This window comes from Lucilia sericata, unplaced genomic scaffold, assembly GCF_015586225.1.
Source record: "Lucilia sericata isolate MDLA Ls3-8-SP2 unplaced genomic scaffold, ASM1558622v1 Contig002696F_arrow, whole genome shotgun sequence".
Classification (NCBI taxonomy): Eukaryota; Metazoa; Arthropoda; class Insecta; order Diptera; family Calliphoridae; genus Lucilia; species Lucilia sericata.
The window spans coordinates 1-25970 of NW_023996422.1; the positions used below are offsets into that span (position 1 = coordinate 1).

The following is a 25970-nucleotide window of genomic DNA, read 5'->3' on the forward strand; positions in this document are numbered from 1 at the left end:
AGACTATAGACTAGACTATAGACTAGACTATAGACTAGACTATAGACTAGACTAGACTAGACTATAGACTAGACTATGAGACTATAGACTAGACTATAGACTAGACTATAGACTAGACTATAGACTAGACTATAGACTAGACTATAGACTAGACTATAGACTAGACTATAGATAGACTAGGATAGACTATAGACTAGGCTATAGGATACACAAGACAAAACTATAGACCAGACTATAGACTAGACTATAGACTAGACTATAGACTAGACTATAGACTAGACTATAGACTAGACTGTAGACTAGACTATAGACTAGACTGTAGACTAGACTATAGACTAGACTATAGACTAGACTATAGACTAGACTATAGACTAGACTATAGACTAGACTATAGACTAGACTATAGACTACTACAATCTAGACTATAGACTAGACTATTTACTAGACTATAGACTAGACTATAGACTAGACTATAGACTAGACTATAGACTAGACTATAGACTAGACTATAGACTAGACTATAGATTAGACTATAGACTAGACTATAGACTAGACTATAGACTAGACTATAGACTAGACTATAGACTAGACTATTGACAGACTATAGACTAGATTATAGACTAGACTATAGACTAGACTATTGACTAGACTATTGACTAGACTATAGACTAGACTATACTAGACTATATACTAGACTATAGACTAGACCATAGACTAAACTATAGACTAAACTATAGACTAGACTAGACTAGACTATAGACTAGACTATAGACTAGACTATAGACTAGAATATAGAATAGACTGTAGACTAGACTAGACTATAGACAAGACTATAGACTAGACTATAGACTAGACAATAGATTAGACTATAGACTAGACTATAGACTAGACTATAGACTAGACTATAGACTAGACTATAGACTAGACTATAGACTAGACTATAGACTAGACTATAGACTAGACTATAGACTAGACTATAGACTAGACTATAGACTAGACTATAGACTAGACTATAGACTAGACTATAGACTAGACTATAGTCTAGACTATAGACTATACTATAGACTATACTATAGACTAGACTATAGATTAGACTATAGACTAGACTATAGACTAGACTATAGACTAGACTAGGACTAGACTATAGACTAGACTATAGACTAGACTAGACTAGACTATAGACTAGACTATAGGCTAGACTATAGAATAGACTATAGACTAGACTATAGACTAGACTATAGACTAGAATATAGACTAGACTATAGACTAGACTATAGACTAGACTATAGACTAGACTATAGACTAGACTTTAGACTAGACTATAGACTAGACTATAGACTAGACTATAGACTAGACTAAAGAATAGACTAGACTAAACTATAGACTAAACTATAGACTAGACTAGACTAGACTATAGACTAGACTATAGACTAGACTATAGACTAGAATATAGAATATAGACTATAGACTAGACTATAGACTAGACTATAGACTAGACTATAGACTAGACTATAGACTAGACTATAGACTAGACTATAGACTAGACTATAGACTAGACTATAGACTAGACTATAGACTAGACTATAGACTAGACTATAGACTAGACTATAGACTAGACTATAGACTAGACTATAGACTAGACTATAGACTAGACTATAGGATAGACTAGACTAGGCTATAGGATACACAAGACAAAACTATAGACCAGACTATAGACTAGACTATAGACTAGACTATAGACTAGACTATAGACTAGACTATAGACTAGACTATAGACTAGACTGTAGACTAGACTATAGACTAGACTGTAGACTAGACTATAGACTAGACTATAGACTAGACTATAGACTAGACTATAGACTAGACTATAGACTAGACTATAGACTATACTACAATCTAGACTATAGACTAGAGATTTACTAGACTATAGACTAGATATAGACTAGACTATAGACTAGACTATAGACTAGACTATAGACTAGACTATAGACTAGACTATAGATTAGACTATAGACTAGACTATAGACTAGACTATAGACTAGACTATAGACTAGACTATAGACTAGACTATTGACTAGACTATAGACTAGATTATAGACTAGACTATAGACTAGACTATTGACTAGACTATGACTAGACTATAGACTAGACTATATACTAGACTATAACTAGACTATAGACTAGACCATAGACTAACTATAGACTAAACTATAGACTAGACTAGACTAGACTATAGACTAGACTATAGACTATACAGACTAGAATATAGAATAGACTGTAGACTAGACTAGACTATAGACAAGACTATAGACTAGACTATAGACTAGACAATAGATTAGACTATAGACTAGACTATAGACTAGACTATAGACTAGACTATAGACTAGACTATAGACTAGACTATAGACTAGACTATAGACTAGACTATAGACTAGACTATAGACTAGACTATAGACTAGACTATAGACTAGACTATAGACTAGACTATAGACTAGACTATAGTCTAGACTATAGACTATACTATAGACTATACTATAGACTATACTATAGACTAGACTATAGATTAGACTATAGACTAGACTATAGACTAGACTATAGACTAGACTATGGACTAGACTATAGACTAGACTATAGACTAGACTAGACTATAGACTAGACTAGACTATAGGCTAGACTATAGAATAGACTATAGACTAGACTATAGACTAGACTATAGACTAGAATATAGACTAGACTATAGACTAGACTATAGACTAGACTATAGACTAGACTATAGACTAGACTATAGACTAGACTATAGACTAGACTATAGACTAGACTATAGACTAGACTAAAGACTAGACTATAGACTAAACTATAGACTAAACTATAGACTAGACTAGACTAGACTATAGACTAGACTATAGACTAGAATATAGAATAGACTGTAGACTAGACTAGACTATAGACAAGACTATAGACTAGGACTATAGACTAGACAATAGATTAGACTATAGACTAGACTATAGACTAGACTAGACTATAGACTAGACTATAGACTAGACTATAGACTAGACTATAGACTAGACTATAGACTAGACTATAGACTAGACTATAGACTAGACTATAGACTGACTATAGACTAGACTATAGACTGACTATAGACTAGACTATAGACGTAGACTATAGACTAGACTATAGACTAGACTATAGAGTAGACTATAGACTAGACTATAGACTAGACTACTAGACTAGACTATGACTAGACCTATGACTAGACTATAGACTAGACTATAGACTATACTATAGACTAGACTATAGACTAGACTATAGACTAGACTATAGACTAGACTATAGACTAGACTATAGACTAGACTATAGACTAGACTATAGACTAGACTATAGACTAGACTATAGACTAGACTATAGACTAGACTATAGACTAGACTATAGACTAGACTATAGACTAGACTATAGACTAGACTATAGACTAGACTATAGACTAGCTATAGACTAGACTATAGACTAGACTATAGACTAGACTATAGACTAGACTATAGACTAGACTATAGACTAGACTATAGACTAGACTATAGACTAGACTATAGCTAGAACTATAGACTAGACTATAGACTAGACTATAGACTAGACTATAGACTAGACTATAGACTAGACGATAGACTAGACTATAGACTAGGCTATAGACTAGACTATAGACCTAGACTATAGACTAGATTATAGACTAGACTATAGACTAGACTATAGACTAGACCATAATAAAACAATAATAGGTAGAATTAGTAGAAAAGTACGTTCTCAATTTTACATGCCTTGAATTGTCACAAAAAAGAAAATTAAAAAATATAAAGAAAAACATCAAATAAAAATTATTGAAAAATTTTGTTAAGAAAATAAAATTGAATAATTTGAATCAAAAAGATTGTAAACCAATAAAAATCAAAAACAGGATACAGAAGTGTGGAATGCTGTTTGCGTGTGCCGTTCAAGAATCATTTTATGGTATTTTTCGTGGTTTTCATTTGAAGAGTTTTAAGTTTTTCTCTTTATAGTTCTTTTTGTTTGACTTAACAAGGCAGAGAATTGACAACTCTCCCTACTGATTCTACCTTTCTATGGTTGTATCATGGACTAGACTAGAACATTAAGAAATAAATATGTACATAAATATATATGTATGTATTTTAGACTGACCGGATATTATATGTAGAGAAAAAAATGTCGGAATATTGTTCGTCTTAATCCCACATTATGATTCCCTTTGCCAAATAGAATATTAGCTTTGTTTTGAGATACTAGTTTACTGTTCTGGAGTTATAACTTCATATGTAGGATTTTTCAAACTTTGAGTGACTAGCGGCACGTGTTAACGTCTGTTAATCGAGCTCAAATTTCGGCTCAATCTCAATATCTGGAAAAGAGAATGAATCATTTTGTAGGATTAAGACGAACAAGATTCCAATACCGACTTTTTGCGGTCACACTATGTATATGTATATCAAAATATTTAACAATACTTACATCTTGACTTTCTTTTTTAAGTAGGTCATTCAAATAATTACGCAAAAAATTTATATGTTCAAAGTACGACAATGTTGGTACCAGATTCTCATTTGTATGGACTTTTTCTAGTTCGCTTTTATAAGCATTTAGAATTACGTTATATTTCTTTTGAACCCTTTCCATTCTCGTATTTTTATCGATCTTTCTATATTTTGCCAAAAGACTTTCCCACGACTTTTTTCTTTCATTTGGATCTTTGTATTGCTCAGTATCAGTTTTCCAAATGGCAGTTTCTTCCTTCAAAATTTCGATAAATGCCCGTGTTAAGTATTCACTACGATCTGTTTTTAACTGAAATGAGAAAATTTTCAAATGTGTTTCGGATAACGGAATACCGTTCCAGAAATATAAAATTGCGTAAGTGATGCGACTTTTTTAAATTCTTCCAAAATTGTGTTATATTTTCTCAAAATTCGACCAAATCTTTCCAAAGAGAATTATCCAAACAAAATGGATATTTTTTTATGCCCACAAAATTTTCAAATTCTTCGGATTGTACGATTACAGCTCCATAAACCAACAACAAAGTGTCGAGCACATACAATCCAACGCACAGTGGTATAGAAATAAAGAAAGAGGGGAATGATTATGTTACTTTTAAATGGTTTATCCGATTTAATAAAATTTTAAATTTGAGTTTTCAAATGCGAATATCTCCTAAGCTGTAAGAGATTCGTCGAGGGATACTATCTTCAATCGGAACAGAAATGAAGAAAAAATTACAAATTTATCATACAAACATATCATGAATAGAATAGACTATAGACTAGACTATAGACTAGACTATAGACTAGACTATAGACTAGAATATAGACTAGACTATAGACTAGACTATAGACTAGACTATAGACTAGACTATAGACTAGCTATAGACTAGACTATAGACTAGCTAGACTATAGACTAGACTATAGACTAGATTATAGACTAGACTATAGACTAGACTATAGACTAGACTATAGACTAGACTATGGACTAGACTATAGACTAGACTATAGACTAGACTATAGACTAGACTATAGACTAGACTATAGACTAGACTATAGACTAGACTATAGACTATGGACTATAGACTAGACTATAGACTATAGGCTATAGGCTATATTATAGACTAGACTATAGACTAGACTATAGACTAGACTATAGACTAGACTATAGACTAGACTATAGACTAGACTATAGACTAGACTATAGACTAGACTATAGACTAGACTATAGACTAGACTATAGACTAGACTATAGACTAGACTATAGACTAGACTATAGACTAGACTATAGACTAGACTATAGACTAGACTATAGACTAGACTATAGACTAGACTATAGACTAGACTATAGACTAGACTATAGACTAGACTATAGACTAGACTATAGACTAGACTATAGACTAGACTAGACTAGACTATAGACTAGACTATAGACTAGACTATAGCTAGGACTATAGACTAGACTATAGACTAGACTATAGACTAGACTATAGACTAGACTATAGACTAGACTATAGAACTAGACTATAGACTAGACTATAGACTAGACTATAGACTAGGACTATAGACTAGACTAGTAGACTAGACTATAGACTAGACATAGACTAGACTATAGACTAGACTATAGACTAGACTATAGACTAGACTATAGACTAGACTATAGACTAGACTATAGACTAGACTATAGACTAGACTATAGACTAGACTAATAGACTAGACTAATAGACTAGGACTATAGACTAGACTATAGACTAGACTATAACTAGACTATAGACTAGACTATAGACTAGACTATAGACTAGGACTATAGACTAGACTATAGACTAGACTATAGACTAGACTAAGACTAGACTATAGACTAGATAGACTAGACTATAGACTAGACTATAGACTAGACTATAGACTAGACTATAGACTAGACTATAGACTAGACTATAGACTAGACTATAGACTAGACTATAGACTAGACTAGACTAGACTATAGACTAGACTATAGACTAGACTATAGACTAGACTATAGACTAGACTATAGACTAGACTATAGACTAGACTATAGACTAGACTATAGACTAGACTATAGACTAGACTATAGACTAGACTATAGACTAGACTATAGACTAGACTATAGACTAACTATAGACTAGACTATAGACTAGACTATAGACTAGACTAGACTATAAGCTACACAAGACAAGACTATAGACTAGAATCTACACTGGACTATAGATTAGACTATAGACTAGACTATCGACTAGACTATAGACTAGACTATAGACTAGACTATAGACTAGACTATCGACTAGACTATAGACTAGACTATCGACTAGACTATAGACTAGACTATAGACTAGACTATAGACTACACTATAGACTAGACTAGACTATAGACTACACTATAGACTAGACTATAGCCTAGACTCGACTATAGACTAGATCGACTATAGACTAGACTAGACTGTAGACTAGACTATAAACTAGACTATAGACTAGACTATAGACTAGACTATAGACTAAACTATAAACTAGACTATAGACTAGACTATAGACTAGACTATAGACTAGACTATAGACTAGACTATAGACTCGACTATAGACTAGACTAGACTATAGACTACACTATAGACTAGACATAGACTCGACTATAGACTAGACTCGACTATAGACTAGACTCGACTATAGACTAGACTAGACTGTAGACTAGACTATAAACTAGACTATAGACTAGACTATAGACTAGACTATAGGACTAAACTATAAACTAGGACTATAGACTAGACTATAGACTAGACTATAACTAGACTATACTAGACTATAGACTACTATAGACTAACTATAGACTAGACTATAGACTAGACTATAGACTAGACTATAGACTAGACTATAGACTAGACTATAGACTAGACTATAGACTAGACTATAGACTAGACTATAGACTAGACTATAGACTAGACTATAGACTAGACTATAGACTAGACTATAGACTAGACTATAGACTAGACTATAGACTAGACTATAGACTAGACTATAGACTAGACTATAGACTAGACTATAGACTAGACTATAGACTAGACTATAGACTAGACTATAGACTAGACATAGACTAGACTATAGACTAGACTATAGACTAGACTATAGACTAGACTATAGACTAGACTATAGACTAGACTATAGACTAGACTATAGACTAGACTATAGACTAGACTATAGACTAGACTATAGACTAGACTATAGACTAGACTATAGACTAGACTATAGACTAGACTATAGACTAGACTATAGACTAGACTATAGACTAGACTATAGACTAGACTATAGACTAGACTATAGACTAGACTATAGACTAGACTATAGACTAGACTATAGACTAGACTATATACTAGACTAGAGACTAGACTATAGACTAGACTATAGACTAGACTATATACTAGACTAGAGACTAGACTATAGACTAGACTATAGACTAGACTATAGACTAGACTTAGACTAGACTATAGACTATAGACTAGACTATAGACTAGACTATAGACTAGACTATAGACTAGACTATAGACTAGACTATAGACTAGACTATAGACTAGACTATAGACTAGACTTTAGACTAGATTATAGACTAAACTATGAAATCTGGCTCTTACTATTTTAATATAAAAGGAACTTAAATTTTATGTAGTATTATAGACGTGGATACAGAAGATCCTATGATGCTGGGGTTTTTTAACAGTCATAATTGAAACTAAAATATGACGAGAATGATGTAAGCAGCCTCTAGTTTGCTGAAGAATCTAATGAAACCTTACAGAAGTCCTAATTTAATCACTGAAGAGCAGAATTTTAATTATAGATTTTCAAGTGCTCACAGAATAGTGGATATTACGATCAACTATTAATTTGTGTGCCCAGAAACATTAAGAAATAAATATGTACTTAAATATATATGTATGTATTTTAGACTGACCGGATATTATATGTAGAGAAAAAAATGTCGGAATATTGTTCGTCTTAATCCCACATTATGATTCCCCTTGCCAGATAGAATATTAGCTTTGTTTTGAGATACTAGTCTACTGTTCTGGAGTTATAGCTTCATATGTAGGATTTTTCAAACTTTGAGTGACTAGCGGCACGTGTTAACGTCTATTAATTGAGCTCAAATTTCGGCTCAATCTCAATATCTGGAAAAGAGAATGAATCATTTTGTAGGATTAAGACGAACAAGATTCCAATATCGACTTTTTGTGGTCACATGTATATGTATATCACAATATTTAACAATACTTACATCTTGACTTTCTTTTTTAAGTAGGTCATTCAAATAATTACGCAAAAAATTTATATGTTCAAAGTACGACAATGTTGGTACCAGATTCTCATTTGTATGGACTTTTTCTAGTTCGCTTTTATAAGCATTTAGAATTACGTTATATTTCTTTTGAACCCTTTCCATTCTCGTATTTTTATCGATCTTTCTATATTTTGCCAAAAGACTTTTCCACGACTTTTTTCTTTCATTTGGATCTTTGTATTGCTCAGTATCAGTTTTCCAAATGGCAGTTTCTTCCTTCAAAATTTTGATAAATGCCCGTGTTAAGTATTCACTACGATCTGTTTTTAACTGAAATGAGAAAATTTTCAAATGTGCGTTCACTAGAAGTGCTCAAAAAAATATGAATTTTGCTTGGATTTTTGTTCATCGGATAAATCGGATAACGGAATACCGTTCCAGAAATATAAAATTGCGTAAGTGATGGGACTTTTTTAAATTCTTCCAAAATTGTGTCATTAAAATTATATTTTCTTAAAATTTCGACCAAATCTTTCCAAAGAGAATTATCCAAACAAAATGGATATTTTTTATGCCCACAAAATTTTCAAATTCTTCGGATTTGTACGATTACAGCTCCATAAACCAACAACAAAGTGTCGAGCACATACAAATCCAACGCACAGTGGTATAGAAATAAAGAAAGAGGGGAATGATTATGTTACTTTTAAATGGTTTATCCGATTTTAATAAAATTTTAAATTTGAGTTTTCAAATGCGAATATCTCCTAAGCTGTAAGAGATTCGTCGAGGGATACTATCTTCAATCGGAACAGAAATGAAGAAAAAATTACAAATTTATCATACCCGAGGTGACTTACTTAGCGGACCTCTGACTACGCCCCTGGTAGGCCCATGTGGTCCAAATTGAAAAACTAACTAAACTCGTCAACACTTGCTCTTTACGTTTGTAAAATTTCATTAGAATCGGACGACAAACCGTTTAGAATTTACAGAATTATTTTCCTCATTTTTGTATTTCTATACCACTGTGCAACGCTTTTTTGGGAGGAGAGTTATATTTACGTTGCTTGCGAGAGGAACGGATGAATCCTTTCTAGTCCTTTTTTCGATATGCATGGGTGTGTTGTTGTTGTTGCTGGAATCATGGTCACTGTTATTTATGTTGCTATTGAAAGAAGATGAAGCAGATGAATCACTTATAAGATCAATTTCCGTAGGCATGGGTGTGTTGTTGTTGTTGCTGGAATCATGGTCACTGTTATATATGTTGCTATTGAAAAAAGATGAAGCAGATGAATCATTTGTAAGATCAATTTCCGGAATCGTGCGTGTGTTTGTTGTTGGAAATCATGGCCAGAGTTATTTACGTTCTGAGGAGTTGAATCTTTCTTCTTGGATCTATGATTTGACATAAAAAACAATATTAATAAAAACAGGAATTATTTTTCACACTTAAAAATATTTGTTTGATTTCGGCCTTCCGACTAACTAACTAACTAACTACTAACTAACTAACTAACTAACTAACTAACTAACTAACTACTAACTACTAACTAACTAACTAACTAACTAACTAACTAACTACTAACTACTAACTAACTACTAACTAACTAACTAACTAACTAACTAACTAACTAACTACTAACTAACTAACTACTAACTAACTAACTAACTAACTAACTAACTAACTAAGAACTAACTAACTCAACTAACTACTACTAACTAACTAACTAACTAACTACTACTAACTAACTACTAACTAACTAACTAACTAACTACTAACTACTACTAACTAACTAACTAACTAACTAACTAACTAACTACTAACTAACTAACTAACTAACTAACTAACTAACTAACTACTAACTAACTAACTAACTACTAACTAACTAACTACTAACTAACTAACTACTAACTAACTAACTAACTAACTACTAACTAACTAACTAACTAACTAACTACTAACTAACTACTAACTAACTAACTAACTAACTAACTAACAACTAACTAACTAACGTAACTAACTAACTAACTAACTACTACTAACTAACTAACTACCTAACTAACGAACTAACTAACTAACTAACTAACTAACTAACTAACTAACTAACTAACTAACTAACTAACTAACTAACTAACTAACTAACTAACTACTACTAACGAACTAACTAACTAACTAACTAACTAACTACTACTAACTAACTAACTAACTACTAACTAACTAACTACTAACTAACTACTAACTAACTAACTAACTAACTAACTAACTAACTACTAACTAACTAACTACAACTAACTAAACTAACTAACTAACTAACTAACTAACTAACTAACTAACTACTAACTAACTAACTAACTAACTAACTACTAACTAACTAACTAACTAACTACACTAACTAACTAACTAACTAACTAACTAACTAACTACTAACTACTAACTAACTAACTAACTAACTAACTAACTACTAACGAACTAACTACTAACTACTAACTAACTAACTAACTAACTACTAACTAACTAACTAACTAACTAACTAACTAACTACTAACTAACTAACTAACTAACTAACTAACTAACTAACTACTAACTAACTAACTAACTAACAACTACTAACTAACTAACTAACTAACTAACTAACTAACTAACTAACTAACTAACTAACTAACTAACTAAACTAACTAACTAACTAACTAACTAACTACTAACTAACTAACTAACTACTAACTAACTAACTAACTAACTAACTAACTAACTAACTAACTAACTAACTAACTACTAACTAACTAACTAACTAACTAACTAAACTAACTACTAACTAACTAACTAACTAACTAACTAACTAACTAATACTAACTACTAACTAACTAACTAACTAACTCTAACTAACTAACTAACTACTAACTAACTAACTAACTAACTAACTACTAACTAACTAACTACTAACTAACTAACTACTAACTAACCTAACTAACTACTAACTAACTAACTAACTAAACTAACTAACTACCTAACTAACTAACTAACTAACTAACTAACTAACTAACTAACTACTACTAACTACTACTACTAACGAACTAACTAACTACTAACTAACTAACTACTAACTAACTAACTAACTAACTAACTACTAACTACTAACTAACTAACTAACTACTAACCTAACTAACTAACTACTACTGACTAACTAACTACTATGGCGAACCGCAAATAATACCAGAAACAAGTCGCAAGTACCAAGGTTTATAAGAAATGAAAACATTCATTTTGATAAAAAATTGTATACTCTTCACTTTCGTGAAAAGGTTATATACATACATATGAGTTTGTTATTCCGGATCCATATAGATAGTGTAATCGAATAAGCCATGTCCGTCTGTCTGTTGAAATTAATTTTCTCCGACATCTTTGGGATGCAAATCTTGAATAATACTGTCAGACATGCTTTCGAGAAGATTTCTATTTAAAATCTTGATAAAAAAGCAACAACAACATAGTTGCTTTTTTTTTAATTTAGAACAACAGGTGTTCGTTGAGCTACGTCATGTCAGCAAATAAAATGATTGACGTGTGAATAACATTAAAAAAAAAACCTTTTTTTTGTAAAAATTAAAAAAAATTAAAGTAATGCGCGGTGAAAAATTGCAAAAAGCACCACCAACAACTCCAAGGGTGCGAAATTTGTTTTTTATTTCCGACGGACGCTTCCATTCGGAAGCAATGGATAAGTTTTTGTTTTTTATATACCCTCCACCACCATCAGTGGTGATAGAGGGTATATATAACTTTGTCATTCCATGTGTAACACCAAGAAATATTCATCTGAGACCCAACAAAGTATATATATTCTGGGTCCTTATCAAATTCTGAGTCGATTTAGCTATGTCCGTCTGTCTGCCTAAAACACGCTCACGTTAAAACTAAGCAAAGGAAGTACACCAAATTCACCGAGAATATTCATTGTTGTCCTAGGCAGTTTGGTATTGAAAATGAGCCAAATCGGTTCATACCGGGAAAAGTTATGAATCAAAATTTAAAACAACCTCGAAAAAAATAAGCATTTTTACACATTCGGATGCAATTTTCGCGAAAATTATGCAAGATAAATTCATGAAAAATCACCACGAATAAGTTTCTACACGAGAACTTGATCCCTGTTGGAAATTGCTAAAATCGGTCCACAATTTCATATACCTCCCATACAAAAGTACATATTCCCGGAAAATGGGTTTTTTGCTAATAACTTCCGTCACAATGTTGATATCTTCACAAAATTTTACAAATTAAAATCTTATATCAATAGAATTCATTCAGAGACAAAATTTTTTGGATCGGTCCATAATTGGTCATAGCTCCCATACAAGGTCCCCTCCCGAAAATCACTTAAGCGCGCATAATTCATTACTTAATAAAGATATCCATATAAAATTTGATACAAGTATTGCTGTACAGAAATATTACTGAGAAATTTTTTTCCGATCGGTCCATAATTGGTCATAGCTCCCTTACAAGGTCCCCTCCCGAAAATCACTTAAACGCGCATAACTCATTACTGAATTAAGATAACCATGTATAATTTGGTACACATATTGCCTATCTGTATAGAAATATTACTAAGAATTTTTTTCGATCGGTCCATAATTGGTCATAGCTCCCATACAAGGTCCCCTCCCGAAAATTACTTAAACGCATATAACTCATTACAAAATTAAGATATCCATATGAAATTTGGTACAAGTATTGCTTATATGCACAGAAATATTACTGTGAAATTATTTTCCTATCAGTCCATAAATGATCATAGCTCCGATACAAGGTCCCTTTCAGAAAAAACACATTTAAAGGCACGTAGCTCATTACCTTATAACCCATAAAATATTTGGCATAAAAATTATTTTTGTGCACTTAAATGTTATTTCAAAATTTTTTCATGATTGGTCCATTCTTGGTCTTAGCTCTCATACAAGGTTCCCTCCCGAAAATCACTTAAACGCACATAACTCATTACCAAATATTGATATCCATACATTTAGCAAAAATATACATAAATTAACCTATACAATTGTTGTACTCTCTCATACTAGGTCTCCTCCAGAAAATCACTTAAATGCACAATATTCATTACCAAATAATGATATAGATACAGAATTTTGAAATTTTGTCTATATATATATATACATAATTGGTCATAGCTCCCAAACAAGGTCCTTTTACGAAAATCTCTTAAACGCACATTACTCTTTACCAAATAAAGCTATTGATACAAAATTTGGCATAAATGTTAGTTTTGTATACAAAAATTCTATTTCCAGATTTTTTTTCACGATCGGTTCATAACTTGGGTGCGGTCGGTCCCATAATAAACGCTCATAACTTATTACAAAATTACGATATAGATACAAATTTTGACTGAAATATAGCTTTAATGTACACAATTTTGCTTAAAGAATTTTTTACGATCGGTCTATAATTGGTCATATCTCCCATACTAGGTCCTGCCCCTAAAAGCACTTTAGCCGTAATTAACTAGTTGCATTATCAATTAGTGTATATATGTATTTTGAAAATCCTTAAATCTTTCACACACATACAAATTACTAAATATCGCTAAAGCATATCTAAGGCCCTATAAAAATATAAAAGAAAATGGCGTTAGTAATGTTCAATAAATCTTGGAATTGTAATAGATTTAAGCTGTTTAAATCTTGGGATTTTTCTATTTAAGACATGAGAAAACTTATATCTACAAGCTGGTGGAGGGTATTTAAGATTCGGCTCAGCCGAATATAGCACTCTAACTTGTTATTTTCCAAAAATGTCACTTTGTTTATGTTTTGCTTAAATATTTTTACATACTGAATGCGTAATCTATGTTTCTATAATTCTTGGAAAAAACGTACATATGTATGTATGTTTGGATGTGTGCTGGTCTCATTGCTTTTCGTATTTTGGTTTTTTTTATACCCTACACCACTTTAGTGGGGAGGGTATATTGGATTTGTGCTGATGTTTGTAACATACAAAAATATTCGTCCTAGACCCACCTTAAAGTATACCAATCGGCTTAGAATCGTTTTCTGAGTCGATTAAGCTATGTCCGTCCGTCCGTCCGTCCGTCTGGCTGGCTGGCTGGCTGTCCATGTAAACCTTGTGCGCAAGCTACAGGTCGCAATTTTTGAAAATGGTTAAGATCGGTCCATTATTTCACCTAGCCCCCATAGAACAGAACCCCACGAAAAGGGCTTCTGAGCTCATAATTATGTTAAATATACAGATATATCGATAAAATACGGCACAACTAAGTTTTATAGAAGTCTTGATGACTCTGCCAAATTTCATAAAGATCGGGCCACATTTGACCCTAGCTCCCATACAAAGTCCCCTTCAGAAAATTACTTAAATGTCCCAAATTAGCTTATAAACACAAATATCGCGATGAAATTCAGCACAATAAATATTATGTCAATATAAATATATTCACAAAATTTTATCGGGCTTGGTCCATATTTGCCCCTAGCCCCCATATAAAGCCTCTTTCAGAAAATTAGTTTTTCATCCATAAATTGCTTAAATGTATCGGAACAAGGGAATATTGAAGATAAATGCTTTATTATGAAAAATAAATCACATTTAATATTCATAACTGGTGTAGGGTATCATATGGTCGGCCACGCCCGACTATACTTTCTTACTTGTTTGCGTTTTGTTTTGTTTGGCGTTCTTGTTGTTGTTTGTTATGTTTTGCTATATAATATATTTATAGTTCCGTTTGAAATATTGATTTGTGAATCCCCGAACACAAACATACACACATATGTATATTAAATATTTTAAATTTTTATTACTCACGTTTGTGTATTTAGAAACTGGTCCAAAAATGATAAGCTTTCGGCGAATTTATATGGCACTAGTTTTGTTTTTCGACTCCCAGATGTCATGTCTTTTAGCTTTTTATATCTTCTATAGGAACTTCTCAAACTTCGCCATCTTTTTTTTACAAAATCAACTTTAAATGTATATAAAATATGTAAAAATAATCAAATACATTTAAAAACTAATAAAATTGTTTAATACGGAATAGTACTTACCTCTCATGTTAATTTTTTTTGCAACTTTTTTCCAATTTTTGCGTCTGATCTTAATTGTTTTGGAATCTCCAGATTGATTATTATATAAAATTTCATATTTTTCAACTTCTTCAATAATTTGTTCACATATTCTATCCATTTTTTTATTTTTTTTTTTTAATAAATATATTAATTTATTTTATAAAACGTAAAGCGATGAGAGGCTATGTTAAGCAAAGTGTTTTATTAAACTCAATGACACGAACAAAACAAAAAAGCGGGAATATGATTTGGTAAATTTCAGATTTTAAACATCCGAAACAACTAAATATGTGTTTCAATGAGAGCGGTCACAATCAATATGCCAAACTTGTGCACGAAGTACATAAGTTGAAAAATATTCAAATTTGGCATACGAAAATGAAGAGAAATAGAAAATGAGAATAAAAAAAAAAAACAAAACTATCAAAATTATTGTTTGTTATACCCTACACCACTTTAGTGGGGAGGGTATATTGGATTTGTGCTGATGTTTGTAACGCATAGAAATAATGGTCCTATCTGTCCGTGTGTCTGTCTGTCTGCCTGTATTTCTGTCCGTCTGTCTGTCTGTCCGTCTGTCTGTCCATCTGAACTTTGTAATAAAACTACAGGACGCAATTTTGAAGATAATTGAATGAAATTTGCTACACACATTACAAGGACGAACACTATTGATTTTGGTTAATATCGGTCCATTATTTCACCTAGCCCCCATATAACTGGACCCCCTAAATTGGGATTTGAGCTCATAATTGTGCCAAATATTTGAATATCCCTACCAAAATAGGCACAACTACGTTTTATACCAACATAAATGATACTGCAAAATTTCGTAATGAGCGGTCCTTTATTTAACCCTAGCCCCCCCTTGCAAAGTCTCCTCAGAAAATGATTGAACGTCGTTAATTCCCTTAGAAACACCTTTATTTCAATGAAATTCTGTATAATTAACTTAATGTCAACAAAAATCCCTCCACCAATGTTTGTTAGGATTGACCCTAGCTCCCATATATAGCGTCCATCAGAAAATCATTTTTCATCAAAAATATATCGAAATTAAGGAAAAATCCAACATAAATACTTTATTTATAAAATTAATACACATTTTAGATATACTCATAACTGGTGTAGGGTATCATGTGGTCGGTCACGCCCGACTATACTTTTTTACTTGTTTTTTTTGTGTTTAATTGTGTTTGGAGTGTGTGGGTGTGTGTGAAAATCACCCCTTTTTGGAATAAAATACTTTTTATATGTTAAATAAAATATTTTATATTGAATATTTGTTGATATTACTACATACATACATACATAGATACATACATACATACATACAGCACATACATACATACATACATACAGACATACATACATACATACATACTACATACATACAGTACATACATACATACATACATACATACATACATCATACATACAGACATACATACATACATACATACATACATACATACATACATACATACATACATACATACATACATACATACATACAACTACTACATACATACAGACATACATACATACATACATACATACATACATACATACATACATCATACATACATACATACTACATACATACATACATACATACACATACATACATACATACATACATACATACTACATACATACATACATACATACATACATAACATACATACATACATACATACATACATACATACATACATACATACATACATACATACATACATACATACATACATACATACATACATACTACATACATACATACATACATACATACATACATACATACATACATACATACATACATACATACATACATACATACATACATCATACATACATACATACATACATACATACATACATACATACATACATACATACATACATACATACATACATACATACATACATACATACATACATACATACATACATACATACATACATACATACATACATACATACATACATACATACATACATACATACATACATACATACATACATACATACATACATACATACATACATACATACATACATACATACATACATAACATACATACATACATACATACATACATACATACATACATACATACATACATACATACATACATACATACATACATACATACATACATACATTACATAATACATACATACATACATACATACATACATACATACATACATACCATACATACATACATACATACATACATACATCACATACACATACATTTAACATATTATGAGCCTCAAAAGCCCTATTCGAGGGGTACGGTGTATGGGGGCTATACGAAATAATGGACCGATTTTAACCCATTTTCAATGGGCTTCGTCCTTGGGTCAAGAGAGAGTATGTGCCAAATTTCCAACCTGTAGAGTGCACACAAGGTTACATGGACAGACAGACAGACAGACAGACAGACAGATAGATAGACAGATAGATAGACAGACAGACAGACAGACAGACAGACAGAAAGACAGACAGAAAGACAAACAAACAGACAGACAGACATAGCTAAACCGACTCAGAAAGTGATTGGTATACTTTAAGGTGGGTGTAGGAGCAATATTTTTGGGTGTTACAAACATCAGCACAAATGCATAATACCCTTCCCACTATAGTGGCGTAGGGTATAACAAACAGATAGAGAGTTTTTCATATGTATAAGTAAAAACTTTTAATTTCAAATATTTGAATATACATACAAATGTACTATAAAATTATTTACATATATGTATGTATAGCTTTATATGTATACGTATTACTTTTATTTGTTATTCAGTACTATTGAGTCTCAGTTTTATTTAGACACTGCTCGGTTAGCTATCGCATTTGCCGGGAGCAAGTATTTTTATTAATGTCAATTTAGTGTTTATATTCTGTTAACATATTCCCGATATTTTCGTTATCATAATATTTCTGTTCTAAGTCATAAGAAACTCATTTATTTTTTAAAATAAATTAAAATTTTAATTGAAAGAATAAAATGGATATAGATGAAAAACTTATTAAAGAAGTTCAAAAATATGAGGCTTTATATGATATGCAATCTGAAGATTACAGAAAAGTTAGGCTCAAAGACGAAATGTGGCGACTAGTTGCACGAAATGTTGGAGTGCCAGGTAAGTATTAAGTTTTTAAAAAAAATTATGTTTTTTTTTAATATTTTCTTTCACATGTTTTATGTATAAAGTTGAGCTAGCTAAACAAAGATGGAAAAATTTAAGAGATAATTATAGAAGATATAAAATGAAAGAAGTCTTGCCATCTGGGAGCCGTCAAACATTGTCACAACCATATAAATACGCACAAAAATTAACATTTTTGGACAAATTTCTAAATATACAGGAGTGAGTAATAATACTTGTTAAATTTTATATTTTTATGTTATAGGCTTCATATTATAAAACATACAAAAAGTACCATTTGAAGAAGGTACCAATGAGTCACCTCTGATAGATTTTCATTTAGTTATGTTAAATTTTATGTTTCTGGGTTAAATATTAAAGAAAATACAAAAAGTACCAAAAATTTTCCCCTTTTCGTCCAGGAGTAGACTTTTCAAGAATTAAGTTTTCAAAATACAATGTTTTTAAATCTATATTTAGATCACAGATAAAACTCAAACGCTACAAAGCTGCATTCATTTGTTCCAGAAAAATTATGTTTTCAAAAAGTACCAAACAATTTATCTGAATTTGGTTGTATATATGGCTTAGTACCCGAATTCCAAAATAACATACCAATAGCTTATTTTCTGTGAAGAAAATAACTATTTTTTTTAATTTTATAAAAATTGGCTCAATGTGTTTGAATAAAATTGAATTTGCCCTTTTTTTCCCTTTTTGGTACTTTTTTCCTCTACAGTGAAATAGCCAATATTTTGTATCAACAAATACACTTCACATTTAGTCCGTAATTTAATAGGTATACGTCAATAAATCGAAAAAGTTTTCTTAATGTGCTAAAAAAAGTACAAAAAATACAATTTTCTCCCCTTAAACCCAAAAAGGACTGAATTTTAAAAAGGCACGAAACAGTTGTCTCATAATTTTGAAAGATATGTTCAAAATATTTAAAGAAATTGTAATTGAAATTATATATAATTATTAATATACATTTTTAGATCAAATCAAAGCTTTGGCCACACACATTCGCCCGCCTTAAAAAGGCGAAGAGAAGAAACATCTGGTTCATTATATCCTACAACTTTGCTTTGTCCATCTTTCGGAAACCTATTTGATAATACGGACAAAAAATCCTACAACACATGTTCGCCTACCAATGCAACTGCAACCTATACAAGTGAGTTCTTTATGCTTCTTGCAAATAAAATTAATGATTCAGGCTTGAATGGGATGGAAAAAGAAAGTATACACCATGCAGTGTCTGTACTGGTAAATAAAAAGTTGAATGAGTTTTCGAAACGCAGATATAATTATTATTAATTAAATAAACATTTTTTATGCTAAATTTGTTATGGATCGGTCCACCAAATCGACCAAAGTCCGTTAAAAAACAAACAATTGTTTTTTTTTTACATTTATTTTTAAAAGATTATGCTCTTTAAGGAAATATTTGTTAATTTTGTTTAAGGTAAGAATGGTTTATTTGCAAAATTTATCTTCAAGACAATTCATATGGATTATTTCTTATAAATTCATAACCACAAATATTATATTTTTATGGGTGCATTTTTTAAACACTTGTTGCGGCGAGGGTGATATCATTTAAAGCCTTTGGAAGCATAGAACTGCACCAGAACTGAACTAGACTGAACTAGAACTGAACTAGAACTGAACTAGAACTGAACTAGAACTGAACTAGAACTGAACTAGAACTGAACTAGAACTGAACTAGAACTGAACTAGAACTGAACTAGAACTGAACTAGAACTGAACTAGAACTGAACTAGAACTGAACTAGAACTGAACTAGAACTGAACTAGAACTGAACTAGAACTGACTAGAACTGAACTAGAACTGAACAGAAATGACTAGAACTGAACTAGAACTGAACTAGAACTGAACTAGAACTGAACTAGAACTGAACAGACTGGAACTAGAACTGAACGAACGAACTAGAAACTGAACTAGAACTGAACTAGAACGAACTAGACAACTAGAACTGAACTGAACTAGAAACTGAACTAGAACTGAACTAGAACTGAACTAGAACTGAACTAGAACTGAACTAGAACTGAACTAGAACTGACTAGAACTGAACTAGAACTGAACTAGAACTGAACTAGAACTGAACTAGAACTGAACTAGAACTGAACTAGAACTGAACTAGAACTGAACTAGAACTGAACTAGAACTGAACTAGAACCTGAACTAAACTGAACTAGAACTGAACTAGAAGACTATGACTAGAACTGAACTAGAACTGAACTAGAACTGAACTAGAACTGAACTAGAACTGAACTAGAACTGAACTATAACTGAACTAGAACTGAACTAGAACTGAACTAGAACTGACTAGAACTGAACTAGAACTGAACTAGAACTGAACTAGAACTGAACTAGAACTGAACTAGAACTGAACTAGAACTGAACTAGAACTGAACTAGAACTGAACTAGAACTGAACTAGAACTGAACTAGAACTGAACTAGAACTGACTGAACTAGAACTGAACTAGAACTGAACTAGAACTGAACTAGAACTGAACTAGAACTGAACTAGAACGGAACTAGAACTGAACTAGAAACTGACTAGACGACTAGAACTGAACTACGAACTGAACGTAGAACTGAACTAGAACTGAACTAGGACTGAACTAGAACTGAACTAGAACTGAACTAGAACTGAACTAGAACTGAACTAGAACTGAACTAAATGAACTATAACTGAACTAGAACTGAACTAGAACTGAACTAGAACTGAACTAGAACTGACTAGACTGACTGAAACTGAACTAGAACTGAACTAGAACTGAACTAGAACTGAACTAGAACTGAACTAGAACTTGAACTAGAAACTGAACTAGAACGGAACTGAACTAGAACTGAACTAAACTGAACTAGAACTGAACTAGAACTGAACTAGAACGGAACTAGAACTGACTAGAACTGAACTAGAACTGAACTTAGAACTGAACTAGAACTGAACTAGAACTGAACTAGAACTGAACTAGAACTGAACTAGAACTGAACTAGAACTGAACTAGAATGAACTAGAACTGAATAGAACTGAACTAGAACTGAACTAGAACTGAACTAGAACTGGACTAGAACTGAACTAGAACTGAACTAGAACTGAATTAGAACTGAACTAGAACTGAACTAGAACTGAACTAGAACTGAACTAGAACTGAACTAGAACTGAACTAGAACTGAACTAGAACTGAACTAGAACTGAACTAGAACTGAACTAGAACTGAACTAGAACTGAACTAGAACTGAACTAGAACTGAACTAGAACTGAACTAGAACTGAACTAGAACTGAACTAGAACTGAACTAGAACTGAACTAGAACTGAACTAGAACTGAACTAGAACTGAACTAGAACTGAACTAGAACTGAACTAGAACTGAACTGAACTAGTACTGAACTGAACTAGAACTGAACTAGAACTGAACTAGAACTGAACTAGACTGAACTAGAACTGAACTAGAACTGAACTAGAACTGAACTAGAACTGAACTAGAACTGAACTAGAACTGAACTAGAACTGAACTAGAACTGAACTAGAACTGAACTAGAACTGAACTAGAACTGAACTAGACTGAACTAGAACTGAACTAGAACTGAACTAGAACTGAACTAGAACTGAACTAGAACTGAACTAGAACTGAACTAGAGCCGAACTAGAACTGAACTAGAACTGAACTAGAGCCGAACTAGAACTGAACTAGAACTGAACTATAGACTAGACTATTGACTATACAATAGACCTGACTATAGACCAGACTATAGACCAGACTATAGACTAGACTGTAGACTAGACTATAGACTAGACTATAGACTAGACTATAGACTAGACTATAGACTAGACTATAGACTAGACTATAGACTAGACTATAGACTAGACTATAGACTAGACTATAGACTAGACTATAGACTAGACTATAGACTAGACTATAGACTAGACTATAGACTAGACTATAGACTAGACTATAGACTAGACTATAGACTAGACTATAGACTAGACTATAGACTAGACTATAGACTAGACTATAGACTAGACTATAGACCAGACTATAGACTAGACTATAGACTAGACTATAGCCTAGACTATAGACCAGACTATAGACTAGACTATAGACTAGACTATAGACTAGACTATAGACTAGACTATAGACTAGACTATAGACTAGACTATAGACTAGACTATAGACTAGACTATAGACTAGACTATAGACTAGACTATAGACTAGACTATAGACTAGACTATAGACTAGACTATAGACTAGACTATAGACTAGACTATAGACTAGACTATAGACTAGACTATAGACTAGACTATAGACTAGACTATAGACTAGACTATAGACTAGACTATAGACTAGACTATAGACTAGACTATAGACTAGACTATAGACTAGACTATAGACTAGACTATAGACTAGACTATAGACTAGACTATAGACTAGACTATAGACTAGACTATAGACTAGACTATAGACTAGACTATAGACTAGACTATAGACTAGACTATAGCCTAGACTATAGACCAGACTATAGACTAGACTATAGACTAGACTATAGACTAGACTATAGACTAGACTATAGTAGACTAGACTAATAGACTATGACTATAGACCTAGGACTATAGACTAGACTATAGACGAGACTATAGACTAGACTAGAGACTATACTAATGACTAGACTATAACTAGAATATAGACTAGTACTATAGACTAGACTATCGACTATACTATAGACTAGACGATAGACTAGACTATAGACTAGACTATAGACTAGACTATAGACTAGACTATAGACTAGACTAGTAGACTAGACTAATAGACTAGACTATAGACGAGACTATAGACTAGACTATAGACTAGACTATAGACTAGACTATAGACTAGACTATAGACTAGACTATAGACTAGACTAGACTAGACTAGACTATAGACTAGACTATAGCTAGACTATAGACTAGACTATAGACTAGACTATAGACTAGACTATAGACTAGACTATAGACTAGACTATAGACTAGACTATAGACTAGACTATAGACTAGACTATAGACTAGACTATAGACTAGACTATAGACTAGACTATAGACTAGACTATAGACTAGACTATAGACTAGACTATAGACTAGACTATAGACTAGACTATAGACTAGACTATAGACTAGACTATAGACTAGACTAGACTAGACTATAGACTAGACTATAGACTAGACTATAGACTAGACTATAGACTAGACTATAGACTAGACTATAGACTAGACTATAGACTAGACTATAGCTAGACTATAGACTAGACTATAGACTAGACTATAGACTAGACTATAGACTAGACTATAGACTAGACTATAGACTAGACTATAGACTAGACTATAGACTAGACTATAGACTAGACTATAGACTAGACTATAGACTAGACTATAGACTAGACTATAGACTAGACTATAGACTAGACTATAGACTAGACTATAGACTAGACTATAGACTAGACTATAGACTAGACTATAGACTAGACTATAGACTAGACTATAGACTAGACTATAGACTAGACTATAGACTAGACTATAGACTAGACTATAGACTAGACTATAGACTAGACTATAGACTAGACTATAGACTAGACTATAGACTAGACTATAGACTAGACTATAGACTAGACTATAGACTAGACTATATAGACTATAGACTAGACTATAGACTAGACTATAGACTAGACTATAGACTAGACTATAGACTAGACTATAGACTAGACTATAGACTAGACTATAGACTAGACTATAGACTAGACTATAGACTAGACTATAGACTAGACTATAGACTAGACTATAGACTAGACTATAGACTAGACTATAGACTAGACTATGGACCAGACTATAGACTAGACCAACGGTTCCCAAATGGGGGTCCGCGGACCCCTAGTGGTCCGTAGTAAAATCCTAGGGGGTCCGCGAAGACGAACGAAAAAAACATGAATAAACAATATTCTTTTATATGTATGTACAAATATCTCCAATTTTTGTGCAATAATCCTAAATTTTTTGGTGACTTTTTGAATTTTATTTTTTCGGTTGTTTATCAGGAAGAAGCTAGGCCGTACAAATTTATTGTATAACTTTTATAAAGTAAAGTATTGCGTGATTTGTAATTTTTATTTCCTGTATATTACTGAAATAATGGTTTTTATTTCAGACAAATAATACTCTGCCTTACAATTAAATTAATTCCAGAGTATGAAGTTCAATTCAAAGACAAGCTTATTATAGATTTAAGTTTATCAAATTGTAAGCAAAAGTGTTCTTGTTTGAAAGGACTAAAATTATATATTTTCAAAACAGAGGTGACTCTTTATGCATCTCTTTATAAATATTCCAATCCGACGTGATACACAGATTTTAACTTGATTTTGTCGACCAATGCATATTATTAAATTAACATCAGAAAATCCATAGCGTTTCGCGTAAATATGTAGCCAAAAACCATGAAGTAAAATAATTCGTTGGTATTTTAAAATTAAAATTTAAGTTCCAAATTCACAGTACTTTAACTAAGAGTTCAAATCATGTTGCGGATAACGCATTCCGCAACAACATAGAAGAAGTCCAACTTTCTTATATTATTTTCTCGAAAACTTAGCTCACTTACTCAGTTCACCCTTTGCAATCGCAACAAATTTTTGAAACGTGACTTCTTAAGCACATGTGACAATATTTGATATTGATATTTTCGCTACCTTGAAGAAAAATGAACATGAAAGATCTCACGATCATAAAATGAAACATCATGTTAACATATCAACAAAGAAGTCATTCTATCTTCAAAACATGCAATTGAAAACCTATCTGAAATATTATA

The 25970-nt window shown here is 32.0% G+C and overlaps 2 protein-coding genes across 5 annotated transcripts; one reads left to right on the forward strand and one right to left on the reverse strand.

Annotated features, from left to right (window-relative positions):
- Positions 1-3949: 3949 nt before the first annotated feature.
- Positions 3950-16258, reverse strand: LOC119614215. 4 transcript variants are annotated; one of them, XR_005232312.1, is made up of 7 exons: positions 15917-16250; positions 15678-15834; positions 9893-10228; positions 8825-9157; positions 8501-8717; positions 4519-4851; positions 3950-4408 (listed from the first exon to the last, which is right to left on the reverse strand). XR_005232312.1 is itself a non-coding variant. In XM_037970349.1 (6 exons), exons 3-6 carry the CDS (start codon positions 10049-10051, stop codon positions 4364-4366), a joined length of 870 nt encoding a protein of 289 aa, XP_037826277.1. In that variant the 5' UTR covers positions 10052-10228; positions 15678-15834; positions 15917-16250; the 3' UTR covers positions 3950-4363. The 4 variants fall into 4 exon arrangements, 3 of the variants coding, with proteins under 3 accessions (XP_037826277.1, XP_037826275.1, XP_037826276.1); XM_037970349.1 differs by lacking the exon at positions 8501-8717; XM_037970347.1 differs by lacking the exon at positions 8501-8717 and having other exon boundaries at positions 3950-4851; positions 15917-16258.
- Positions 16259-18765: 2507 nt separating this feature from the next.
- On the forward strand, positions 18766-20514 carry LOC119614212. Its single transcript, XM_037970343.1, has 3 exons — positions 18766-19093; positions 19165-19321; positions 20098-20514. The coding sequence occupies exons 1-3, from the start codon at positions 18958-18960 to the stop codon at positions 20417-20419; spliced, it is 615 nt and encodes a 204-aa protein (XP_037826271.1). The 5' UTR covers positions 18766-18957; the 3' UTR covers positions 20420-20514.
- Positions 20515-25970: the final 5456 nt, after the last annotated feature.

Excerpts from the sequence above, each read along its gene's own strand:
- LOC119614215 (XM_037970347.1), bottom strand. The coding sequence starts at position 10,051 with ATGCCTACGGAAATTGATCTTATAAGTGATTCATCTGCTTCATCTTCT. Across the intron at positions 9,158-9,892 it reads CCGTTCCTCTCGCAAGCAAC|TTAAAAACAGATCGTAGTGA; the intron begins GTAAATATAACT and ends TTCTCATTTCAG. Across the intron at positions 4,852-8,824 it reads TTAAAAAAGAAAGTCAAGAT|TTAAAAACAGATCGTAGTGA; the intron begins GTAAGTATTGTT and ends TTCTCATTTCAG.
- LOC119614212 (XM_037970343.1), top strand. The coding sequence starts at position 18,958 with ATGGATATAGATGAAAAACTTATTAAAGAAGTTCAAAAATATGAGGCT. Across the intron at positions 19,094-19,164 it reads ACGAAATGTTGGAGTGCCAG|TTGAGCTAGCTAAACAAAGA; the intron begins GTAAGTATTAAG and ends TTATGTATAAAG. Across the intron at positions 19,322-20,097 it reads AAATTTCTAAATATACAGGA|ATCAAATCAAAGCTTTGGCC; the intron begins GTGAGTAATAAT and ends ATACATTTTTAG.